Here is a 12,377-nt window from a genome sequence, read left to right as displayed (position 1 = left end):
TAATAATTGTGTATAACAAGGATTTCTTAATGGTTAATTGTCTCTTTCTTTTCCCAACAGGGATAAGCACAAGGAATAGCATAGTCTCCAGTTCAAGCAAGGATTCTATTGCGTCTAATCCATGGCCCACTTCTAGTTTGCCTGGAAAAGCTTCAGGTGTGGGAGGAGGGGTCAATGGAACAAATTCAGGTAAGAAGTGGTATTCAGACATTCTAAGAGAACTGCGAATGAGGCAGGGTGAGAATTTTTGTAATGGCCCACCAGTTACTCCAATCCACTTTGGGTCTTAGGCTCCCAAAAGCCAAGTTGATCTATCCAATGTTTAGCTTGACTGACAGTTTGAAATCTAATCAGTTTAATGACAGGTTTCCCTTGCCAGTTTTTGTGAAATCATTTTCATATTTCCAATTTTTTCCCCTCTCCCTGTTGCCATATAAACAAGTCGCACAAATGGGGAAAGCTGACTGTATAGAAGAATGAATTAAACTGTACAAAGTGATGTCAAATACATGAAGTAATCAAACAATTTTTCTCATTGATCCTCTTTTAGTATATTAGATGCTATTGAACAATTGTAACTAAAAAAAAAAAAATCCAGAGGGAAGCAGGATTTTAAGTTGGTGGTTAGAGAGACAAGGTGGGTGAGGTAATATCTTTTATGGACCAACTTCTGTTGCCAAGAAAGACAAGCTTTCAAGCTTACACAGAGCTCTTCTTCAGGGCTGGGAAACGGTTAGGGTTTGTCTACACCGACCGCGCTGTAGCACTTTCTGAAGATGCCACCTATCCCAACGGGAGAGCTTCTCCCATCAGCGCAGGGACTCTACCTCCCCAAGAGCCAGTAGCTATGTTAACAGGAGAAGCCCTCCCATAGACATACTGCTGTCTACACTGGGAGTTTGGTCGGTGTAAGTGCATTGCTCAGGAATGTGGATTTTCCACACCCCTGAGCAACTTAATTATGCCGACATGAAGTTTGTAGTGTAGACCAAGCCATAGCCCTGGTCTCCACTACAAACGTATGTCTGTATAACTCTCCCATCGTCATAAGGAGCCAGGGGCGGTGAGTTATATGTGCCCGTGCTCCAGCAAATTCAGGGCACAGGAGCCTGACTCCACCAATGTTTGGGGCCGTTTCTCTCCCCTGGCCCCACCTGCCGCCCCCTGCGTCTCCCCCGGAGCATCCCCCCACCTGCGCCCCAGGGGCAGCAGGCAGCTGCCCTGCCACTCAGCACTGTGCTCCCTCATCGGCTGCTGCCACCTAAAGGGAGCAACGCCAGTGGCAGGCTGAGGTGGCAGCTGCAGAGGGAGGAGGCGCACGCGTGATGGCAGCCCTTCTCCCCCCTGCCCCGGGCACCACCACAGGGGAGGTGAGAGGACTTCCTAGATCTGAGAGGGACCCAGCTCCTAGGAGCACATGCAGTGCCGGTGCCGGATGAGTGTTCTGCTAGGGGAGCCCCTTCACCAGAGCTTGCTGCTGCCGGCAGGGAGAAGGCTGGGAGGACTGTGGAATCCTCCTCTGGCCCCAGCCCCGGGGCAGCCTGCCTTCACCCCCAAACTCCTCATCCGCAGCCTTGCCCCACCCCAGAGCCTTCACCCCCCTGCACCCCAAGTCTCTGCCCCAGCCCTGAGCCCCCTTCTGCACCATGAACTCCCAAACCCTTCATCCCCAGCCAGAGCACTCACCACTCCCTCCTGCACCATGAACTCCTCATGCCCGGCCCCACCCCGCAGCCCTCACCCCAACCCTCTGCCCCAGTGCTGAGCCCCCTCCAACACTCCAAACCCCTCGGCCCCACCCCATTAATTTTGTTTTATGCACTAATATGGAGGTGATTTGTCACACATCACCTCCATATTGGTGCACATAAGATTCATTTCGCACGAGTGAGGAAAAATTAGAGGGAACACAGCCATATACTGTGAGTGCCCGAGAGGAAAAAAACACGCAACTTAAATTCAGCAGTCAGTTTAGGGTATGGTTGTGTTTAGCACAATACTTGATTTTATACTCTTTAAAGTATATAATTGGTTTTTAAGCATACAACAAAATATAATGTATTGAAGCAAGCGAGTGCTGCTTCTCACTTTCCACTTTTAATTACCCCTTGTAATCTTGTGGCACCAGCGCGCTGTCGCTTCATTTTATCCCAGCAACAAATTACTGGTCCTACGAATCAAGAATAATAATCAACAATGGATAAATGCTTAATAAAGTTACCCACAGAAAAAGAAAAGGATAATTCATCAAGTGACTGCCTGAGTTCGACACCCAGCTTGCAAACTAAAGTTATACAAAAAAAAATGCGACAAATCTACAAGATAAGAAAAGGAGTTTTCAGCAATCTTGGCTATCAAGATTTACATGGTTGGAGTACAGTAGTGAATTAGACAGAGCTTTTTGCTCGGTCTGCAAAAACTGTTCTGAAAAGAAGGTCTTAATATTTTCTACGAAGGCCGAACCAACGTTTATTTCATCCAGATTTCAAGATGAGACACGCAATCCATGGTTTTACATCAAACAAAAAATCCTTCTGTCACAAGGAAGCAGTAATGAAGTATGCTGCTCTGCAATCGTAGGTAAATGTTTCTGCACTAATGTCGGCCAGCTACACAAAAGAATCACAATCCACTAGGAATGCACTGCACAACATTTTTACCAGTGTTCAATACCTAGCTCAACAAGGAATAGCATTACGTGGACATAATGAGAGTGATTCAAATTGGATGCCGTTCTTGTTGCTATGCAGTACAGATTCAGAGGAACTGAGACAGTGGCTTAGTTGCACAAAATACAAGTGGCTGTCACATGGGGTTATTAACGAAATAATGGCGCTAAGACAAATTGTGCAAAAGATAAGGCTTCTAAGTTTTACGCCATCATAATGGATGAGAACCAATTTGTCAAGAAAAGAACAAGTAAGTTTTTCTTTAAGGTTCTTTTCTAGTGAAGACTGGGAGATTTATGAGGAGTTTATTGGGTTTTAGAAAACTGACACAATGGATGCTGCTTCTCTTTTCAAAATTGTGGAAGATGCACTTCTCAGGTGTGATTTGCCCTTTTCTGATTGCCGGGGCCAGTGTTACGACGGAGCCAGTAATGTGTCTGGTAAATTTGCTGTAGTCCAAGCCAAGAGTGGAATTTGTGCACTGTGCTGCACATTCCCTTAACCTTGCCACGCAGGATGCCCTGCATAATATTCCAGAATGTTGTAATATGTTTTTGATGGTGAAAGATCTCATCAGTGCCTTTAGGGAGTCAGTGTATGGCAGCATTCAGAGAGTTTCAGAGTGAAGGGGAGCCGTCTTTACGACCATTGTGCCTAACAAGATGGACACGAAGGCTCAGCAGCATTAAATTATTGCTCAACAACTACGAGGCCATAATGAACTGCCTGGATGAACTTAGTCACTCTTCAGATGAATTTAGCTCAAAATGTAGTGGATTCTTGAAGCAACTTCAATCTTTTTCAACGTACTTTACGCTGACAGTTCTTGTGAAATCCGTGGGTCCTGTAGAAGCTAATGCAAAAATTCAAAGCCCAAGCATGTCATTGGCAAGCGTTACGAAGAAAGTTGGCCTGTTGCAAGAGATATTGAGCGGGATGCACACTGACTCATCATACAGTCACTTCTGGGAAACAACAGTAGATAAAGCAAGAAATCTTTATTTAGATGAAATGTAACCCACAGAGATCAATGGAAGCCTTCCTCACACCTTCAGTGACCCCAAAAAGTATTTTCATCAAATACATGTTGGTATCATTGCAAGCATCAAAGTTGCCATTTAACAGAGGTTTTCAATGGAAAGCCTTACATTCACAATAAAATTGGATAAGCGTATAACTGATGCAGCAAATGGCTCGAAACAGGACATTGTCCCAATAAGTGAAGCTTTCCATGGTGACATTAACATCTCTTCATTTAGAAATATTGAGTGATAGTTGCAGATCGAGAAATTGCCAGCTTAATTTGGTGAGCGAAGTGAAGCAATTTCTGAAACAAAACGAAGGCTTGAGTGACATGTCAGGAGTTACAGTTCTTTTGAAATTATTCTACACAATTCCAACTACAACCTGCACCGCTGAGTGATCATTCAGTTGCCTGCGCAGACTGAAAAATTATTTGCGAACGACAATGAGCCAAGAATGTCTAAATCACTTGGCGCATTACAAGTCTCCTGGATGACTTCATTTCAAGAATCAAACAATGACAAAAAGTGTTTGCTGCCTCCTGAAGAATATCACAAAAGAAGAGGCTACATTTTGTTTTAATTTTAGAAAGTATTTGCTTTTGAGGATTATTGATCCAAGAGTTCTTGGTTGTTTCTGTATTCAAAAGAGTATTAATAAAGTTGATAGTCTTAAATACATTTTTCTTATGATAGTGTTATTGTGCAATATAGGGAACTGTTAAACGCTTTCTGTTTCCAGTCCATTTTTACATTATTTTAAAATCTATAATCTGCTTATAAAGCAGGTGTGGGGGGGCGGGACTTGAACCATTCTGGGCGCCACCAAAAATTATACAAACCTGCCACCCCTGTAGGTAGCATCTTCTAAGTGCTAGAGTGGCACAGCTGCAGCGCTGTAAGTGTACACAAGCCCTCAGAGTATCACAGCTAAATACAAGCTGGAAGAGATTGAAATATGTGCCAACTACTTATGCTAAACAAGGGACTATTCAAGGAGAAGTGGCCAGTTAACACCCCTCCAGTCATAGAGGTGAAAGAAGCCGGTGGGGAAGCTGTTAGTGGGTTATAGATTGTTGTAATAAGCAATAAATCCAGTGTCCCTTTTTAACAAAAACAAAAAATTCATGGTTTTATTTTTTTATTTTTTCTTTCAATCCCTGTTACTTGATTTTGTAGTAAATAATGAGGGAGTTCTTTACCTTTTTTTTTTTTTTAATTTAAACAATTACTATAAATTACCACTCGAAATGATAGTCAGTCACTAGCCAGGGAAAGAGAATGACTCTGCAGTTTTGATAGACAGGGCACTCACCACAGTTCAAGTTCCTGCTCCAGTTACTATTTATAAAAAGTGGAATAGTTTCAAGAGGAGCCTGAAAAGGCCCCATACTAAACTATCCCATGGCCCACTGGCAAGGGCCCTCTCCTGCAATGGGAGAGAACCAGGTTCAAATCTTTTCTCCACATCAAGCAGAAGTGGGAATTGAAGCCAGGTGTCCCGCATCTGAGGTGAGTGCCCTAGGCCAAAGCTTATCCAGGAGCTGTCACCACAACAAATCCTCCGCCTGCTTGTGCCCGAAGGCCTGAAAAAGTTGTTATATTACTGAAACATTAACACAGATTTTTTTTTATACTTTGATTTGCTGAAAAATTACAAAACATGTTTCAGGTTGAAACACTTTTTTTTAAATTATTCTTAAACAGCAAATCAAAAAATCTGTTCACCCAATTCTGTTTTGGGACACATTCCTGCTCCCATTAGTGTGGTGTAACTCACTGATTTCAATGAGAATTTTGCCTAGTAATAAAGGGCCTAATCTTACACAGTAATAAAAAGCCCCTAATGTAGATGCTCAGCGCATTTAAGATCAGCTCTAAGGAAAGACTGCAGGAATTGGGCCCCCTCAGCTATGTCTCTTCTCTGCGAGGCCATGTCTACACAACTGGTGCTATAGCAGCACAGTACAGCACTATAGTTACGCTATGGTAGTGCTATAGTGTAGACACTTCCTACAGTGACAGATGGGGGGTGAGGGGTTTCTATTGCTATAGGAACTCCACCTCCCCAAGCAGTGGTAGCTAGCTGTGTCTATGCTGGCGGTTAGGTCGGTATAGGTGTGGCGCTTAGCCTGTAGTTGTGTCAACCTCACTGCCAAGTGCAGACCAGGGCTTACTTTCATGCAGTGTGATGGTGCCAGCCTTCCAGATAAGTACGTAACAGGCCAGATCCGCAGCTGGTGTGAATCAGCATAGCTCCATTAACTGACTTACACCAGGTAAAAATTTGGTCCAGTCTTCAGTGTGCCCCACCAATGCACCATCTATGAAATACCTTGACAATATCTGCAGGAAGGTGGGGTGGAGGTGTGTGTGTGTTCCATTGCACATTGATTTAAGTGTTTCTCATCATTTACAAATTCTTTCAGGGCACTCAGGATCGAGCAGGTTGACGGGTGGTTATATCCCTTCATTTCTGAAAAAGGAACTAGGCTCTGCTGGGCAGAGGGTTCAGTTAGCACCAATTGCAGATCCATCTTCTAGTAAGTGTAACTCTGAGCTTGGCTGTTTACTCGTTAGGGCAATAATGCTGTCTGTTGATAAACTGTATAGTTAAAATTGCTTGACCACATTTTATTTCGTTATGGAATATACTCAAGAGACCAAATAACTAATGTCAGTCAGGTTTATTAATATGATACAGGAGACAGGTTCTATATGATACCAGTCTCCAAAGAGCAGTCCTGTGCAGCGACATTACATTCACCTTACATACAGCTCCTCAAAATTGCATTCCGAAAGCTATCTTCTTATACTGTGCTTGTTTACCAATAAAAAGGTACTACATATGTCACCTGAAACTAGATTCAATTAATCAGCTTTTTTACCTTGTTTCTGGTACCATGATGTACCCTTTTATCTTTTATTCTGAACCCACACATTCCAGGTCAGGATGCACCCTTATCTTTGTTCTGGGTGCATGCATTCCAGGTACTAAGGGGTGTGAAGACCCCTCCTAGGCCTGTACCAAGATAAATAGGTCTGAGGGTAACTCCCTTTCTGTGGCTATGAGGAAACAATTATATGTCCTGATACTGTCAGTTTTCCTATCTACTTAAGCCAAAGCTTACCTCAGCTAATGCAAGGTGTTATGGGATACTTAGCATAAGTGAACAGGATTGTGATCTAGGCCAGTTTAGGCTATATCACTGTTACAATATTTGTGCTTAATGTATACTAATATATGGTGAGGATAATGCATATTATGATACATGGTTAGGGGGCTGGAGCACATGACTTATGAGGAGAGGCTGAGGGAACTGGGATTGTTTAGTCTGCAGAAGAGAAGAATGAGGGGGGGGATTTGATAGCAGCCTTCAACTACCTGAAAGGGGGTTCCAAAGAGGATGGAGCTAGGCTGTTATCAATGGTGGCAGATGACAGAACGAGGAGTAATGGTCTCAAGTTGCAGTGGGGGAGGTTTAGGTTGGATATCTAGAAAAACTTTTTCACTAGGAGGGTGGTGAAGCACTAGAATGGGTTACCTAGGGAGGTGGTGGAATCTCCTCCTTAAAGGTTTTTAAGGTCAGGCTTGATGATCCTGGCTAGGATGATTTCGTTGGGATTGGTCCTGCTTTGATCAGGGGGTTAGACTAGATGACCTCCTGAGGTCCCTTCCAACCCTGATAATCTATGATGCATGCTAGCCATCATATTAGTCAACTAGTGTCTGTAGTTACTGTCTGTAGCTGCTGTAATACTCAGTTTTTATATTTGACTGTATTGTAAAGAAGTGAGTCACTAGAACTATAGGTCCTGATCTTGCAACACTTACTTCTGTTACAAGGGTTGCAGGATTAAGTCTAGTCTGACTTCTTTAAACTGTTATAAAACATCAGTTTTACCGATTAAACAAACATATAGCCTGTACTCCACAACACAGCCTTCCCAGAATGCACAGCTATTACCACCACCAAGGGTGGGTGTGACAGTGCACATCACTCACCACTGCTATGTCTCGCCGGGCCACATCTCTATAGCCCCAGCACCTTCTTCACCCTTCATCAGGGCCTGCAATTACTCAGTCTCAGCAACCAGCCAGGAGCTCCTCTTGCTCCTCCAGTACCTCCCAGCAATTGCTTTGTCCAACATGCCACAGGTCTCTCTACCTGCTAGAGACACAGACTTCACCCCTTGAGCTCCAGGCAGAGGCTGACACTGCTCTGCCCTATGGCCTTTTTAATATGGGGCTGCTGGGCCCAGATTGGCTGCTCCCTGTGCAGCCTCCCTAGGCTGCTTTTAACCCCTTCTCTGCCAGTGTGGGTCAACGCCCCATCACAGTGGGATTTTCAGAAGCACCTTAGTGATTTAGGAGCACAAGTCTCAAAAACCCCACACTAAATTGTCTATTCATTATAGAAAATTGAATTTATTTTTCGCTTGAGTAAGGACAGAGTAAACACTGGGACACAGATTCACATTCTGCTCCATCCCTCCTGTACCCCTTTTGGCAACACAAACGGGCTGGAGAATAACCAGATCTCCTCAGCTTGGGATTCCCTTGTCATGGGGACTCTACTGATGGCACAAAACCTGAGTAATCCACTTCTATACCACCCCTCCATTGCAGCCTCCAGTGAAAGGTCTACTCCAGTTATTCTCTGCTAGCAGGTAGCCCTTTGTGGTCATATCTAGTGAGGATATTTTAGGGCAGCATTGAGGCTGCTCTAAAGTATGCTGGGGTGAGGCATAGAACTGGCCCCAAAATCAGCAAGCTGCAAATTGGTTCCTTTGCAACCCATCTCTTGCTGTATCCAGCAGATACCAGGCACAGTAGAGAATCTGGCCTGAGTAGCGATCTTGGCTAATGTCTCACGGTATTATTATTTCACATATCCTGATTTTTTACTTTATTTTTTTAAATACAAATTGGCTCTAAAGTTGCAGCTTCTAACAGAGAGAGTTTCCAGGGGCTTTTTAAAGGAGCAGTTCCTCCAGTTGAGCCAGTCTGTAACAGGGCCTCCTTTGCTCCTGCCTCTGCTGTGTTCCAAAAACCACTCAGAGACCTTCTGGCTCAACAGTCACCAATGCAGTTTATTTACAGGGTGCAATCCCACCACATACAGCTTGCAGGTTTCAGCCAGGAGGAAAGAGTTACCCCTGTCCTTCCACTCTCTGCCTCCCTTCCTCCGGGCCTGTATATAGCCACGGCTAATTTGGTTGGCAGCTGTTTTCCCCTTTGCCAATCAGACACAGGTTTCTCTAGCCAGCTCCAGTTTACCTCCCTGGATTGGGGCTGGTGTGGCAGAGGCCAGGCTCAGGGGTTCCAGCCCAGCACCCTGTCACACAGTCACTGAAACTTTATCTAATGGCTTTTCTTCTTCTCGTTTGTAGATTACGCCTCTCTGAAGTCTGTCAGACCTCATATTGGGCGGCCATCATTTAATACACCTTCAAAAAGCACACCAGCATTAATGCCGCGTCCACCGCCAATTCAGCCAATCCATGGACGCACTGACTGGTCTTCAAAGTACGGAGCTCACCGGTGACTTGCAGAAAGCACTTTCTGTTGAAGCAGTGCACATTTCTCATGAAATGGTGACCAATGCTAGACCATTTGCCATGACTTTGTAAGCCTGTGATTTTAAAGAAACCCTATCTTCTTTGAGCAAGACATTTCAAGACTTTTTTTTAGTTTTGTTTGTATTGATTTGAATGCAGTCGTATACCTTTTTGTATAAAATTGTTTTGTTATATGATAGGGTCCAATTATTTTCTTAAAACCAATACATTTTGTACATATGGCTTGACGTTTTTGGCATTTTATACGATAAACTTTGTAATGAACTTGATAAAAATTTAATATTTCCTTTGTCAGGTCCAAATATTTTATACAAGTAAATAAAACGTAGCAGACTGAGGCAGTATTGCAAAGGAGATGTAATTGTGAGAAAGAGGAATTCACCAAATATTGTTTTGTGATCGTTACGCTCTGAATGGGATGTATGAGGCAAGGCGGTCAATCATACTGAATAACCCAGCCTTATTTTAGTGCCATGCTGCACCAGCTGGATGTGATTGTCAGTCTTTCACCTGCTTTGGGCTGAAAGACTAAGGACCTGAACTTGCTCTCCTTGAGGTCAACGGCAGGTGGATTGGGCCCTATGTCAATCACAGGCTTATTGAAGGGTGTTTTTTAGCTTTGGCTGGTGTTTGTAAATTTGTCTTCACACTGTTTGTGCTGCCTGTCAGTTTTTCAGTTCTGGGGCTGATCCTGCAATCCCAAGGCCAAATTCCCGCTAGGGGGCTGCTCCTATTAGTCAATTATAACGTTCCTAAAGACTTCCACGAAGCAAAGTCAGGCCCTGTTTTTGTAGGGCAAGTAGGAGCTGGAGAAATATTTGAGGCAATATCGAATATGACAAAGCTGGTTCACAGGCAGACTAACATAGTATTAGTGAAAAGAACAGGAGTACTTGTGGCACCTTAGAGACTAACAAGTTTATTAGAGCATAAGCTTTCGTGGGCTACAGCCCACTTCTTTGGATGCATATAGAGTGGAACATATATACACACACACATACAGAGAGTATGAACAGGTGGGAGTTGTCTTACCAACTCTGATTGGCCTCTCAGAGTTGGTAAGACAACTTCCACCTGTTCATACTCTCTGTATATGTGTATATATATCTCCTCAATATATGTTCCACTCTATATGCATCCAAAGAAGTGGGCAGTAGCCCACGAAAGCTTATGCTCTAATAAACTTGTTAGTCTCTAAGGTGCCACAAGTACTCCTGTTCTTTTTGCGGATACAGACTAACACGGCTGCAGCTCTGAAACCTAGTATTAGTGATGCACCAGCAGCAAAGTTTAAGAAACTATATATGCAGCTGATTTAATTTCTATTGCTTTGTTTTCCAGCCTGATTCCCTTAATGTATCCAGATGCAGTTTCCCTAAACAAGTAAACTTCAGTCAACAGTTACAGTGCTGATTTAGCTCACCTTCCCATATTGTAAAATATAATCAGTTTCCATAAACAAGGTCTTATTGGTTATTTTGTTATAGTAAGCATTTAGGATCAAATTCTGGTCCCAGTGATGTCCATGGCGAAATCTCAATTGATTTCATTGAGACCAGGATTTGACTTGTGGAGGAAGGAAAAAGTAACATGGTAGAGAAGTTACAAGGGTTACTGACCAAGGAAAGCAGCCAAATAGCACAGATACAAAACTGAGTGGGATTGTTCTCTCCATTCTAAATGCTTAGCTTATCAAAGTGCACTGGAAAAGGCCACCTCCCCTTTCTAGCAAAAATGTGGAAAAAGGAGAAAAAAAAAATCTGTGTATTTCACCGCACAGAAAACCCTCCCTGATCTCTCAGGGATAAGGGCTTAGGAATGGCCTCACATTCATATGGAGCCTGATAATCCACAGGCAAGCCTGGGCCCAACCCCAGCATATCCATGCAGAGTACCTCTTTCTTTGCACCCTTTCCAAGACTCTCTTCCCTTGAGCTAGCCTAGGGGCTAGATTGCTCTTGGGCTTCCCCAATCTACCTGCACACTGCCTCCTCTTCCAAAGGGCAGAAGCTGGATTGGAAGGTAATTCTGTGGACTAATTTCTGCTGGACTTCCCTACAAAAACCACTTCATTTTGGGTGGAGAGTGTACCCTAGAGCAATTTCTCTGCTGGTCCCCTTCTGAAATCATCAGAGCACCAAATATGATTTACTCATGAGTAGAGAGAGAGTGCAGCTGCTGACTCCGCTGTAGGAGAGAGCATGATAGATAGTGGCCAGTGCCTTTGTTCTGTGCACTGTGACCACGTGGGCAGCATATGCTGCTCTCCACACGATGCAATGAGGGAGCAAAATGGTCTGCATTATTTAAAAATTAATATGTACGTAGGACCATCACAGAACCGCATCATGGCTCTCTAACCTTCACCACCCAGGCTTTGTTACCAGTTAACTAACACACACTCATTTCAAACCTATAAGTACTTGCTAACAGAGCTGTGATGTTGGTATACACACAAGGAAGTAAAACGGAGCCATTTTGAATTATGCAGCACTAGATGGATGTACTTGGGAGGTGGGGTGGGAGAAGTGTTTGCCAAGTGGAAAAGGACAAAATTGTGTATTTACATTTCTTAAAACCATATAGAATAAGAAGAAGAACAGGAGTACTTGTGGCACCTTAGAGACTAACAAATTTGTTAGTCTCTAAGGTGCCACAAGTACTCCTGTTCTTCTTTTTGCGGATACAGACTAACACGGCTGCTACTCTGAAACCTGTCATAGAATAAGAACTGACTGTTTCCTCTCTGGAAATCAAAATCTGCATTTATATTTAGAGATTTTTTTTAATTTATTTATAATGAATGAACTGACACTAACGAGAGATGTTTGAACCTATACAAATATCTAACTAGCTGTTTGTAAATAGTCTATTCTGCTGTGACCATATGCCCCTAATTCTCACTAATGGTTGTAGTTCCTATCATTGTCAGAATAGAGTACTTAGAGCCCAATCCTGCAATGCTTACTCAGGCAAGCAAGTAATTTGTCTGAGTAAAAGGTTCAGAATCATGGCTAGTCCTGCAAAGGGATCCACAAGAAGGGTCATAAGATTACTCGGTGCAGGAATAAGGATCTGCATTCAAACCCCTTTGCAAATGTGG

At 43.4% G+C, this 12,377-nt stretch overlaps 1 protein-coding gene across 16 annotated transcripts in view; it reads left to right on the top strand.

The window, feature by feature from the left end:
• The window catches only part of CILK1 (ciliogenesis associated kinase 1), a 44,924-nt gene extending 35,308 nt beyond the window's left edge, over positions 1-9,616 (top strand). For 14 of the 16 annotated variants that reach the window (XR_010599466.1, XM_065587796.1, XM_065587799.1 and 11 more), the window contains 3 exons: positions 61-189; positions 6,121-6,234; positions 9,086-9,616. Coding sequence is in view for 14 of the 16 variants with exons in the window: in XM_065587796.1 (XP_065443868.1) it covers positions 61-189; positions 6,121-6,234; positions 9,086-9,240 (398 nt within the window). In the remaining 2 variants the exon portion in view is untranslated. The remainder of the gene's footprint in view (positions 1-60; positions 190-6,120; positions 6,235-9,085) is intronic. The other 2 variants (XR_006174119.2, XM_042848800.2) reach the window with 2 other exon arrangements.
• Positions 9,617-12,377: the final 2,761 nt, after the last annotated feature.

Source organism: Chrysemys picta, chromosome 3 (assembly GCF_011386835.1).
Source record: "Chrysemys picta bellii isolate R12L10 chromosome 3, ASM1138683v2, whole genome shotgun sequence".
Lineage (NCBI taxonomy): Eukaryota > Metazoa > Chordata > Testudines > Emydidae > Chrysemys > Chrysemys picta.
The sequence above is the reverse complement of the archived record's forward strand: the minus strand, read 5'-3'. Positions and strand labels throughout refer to the sequence as shown.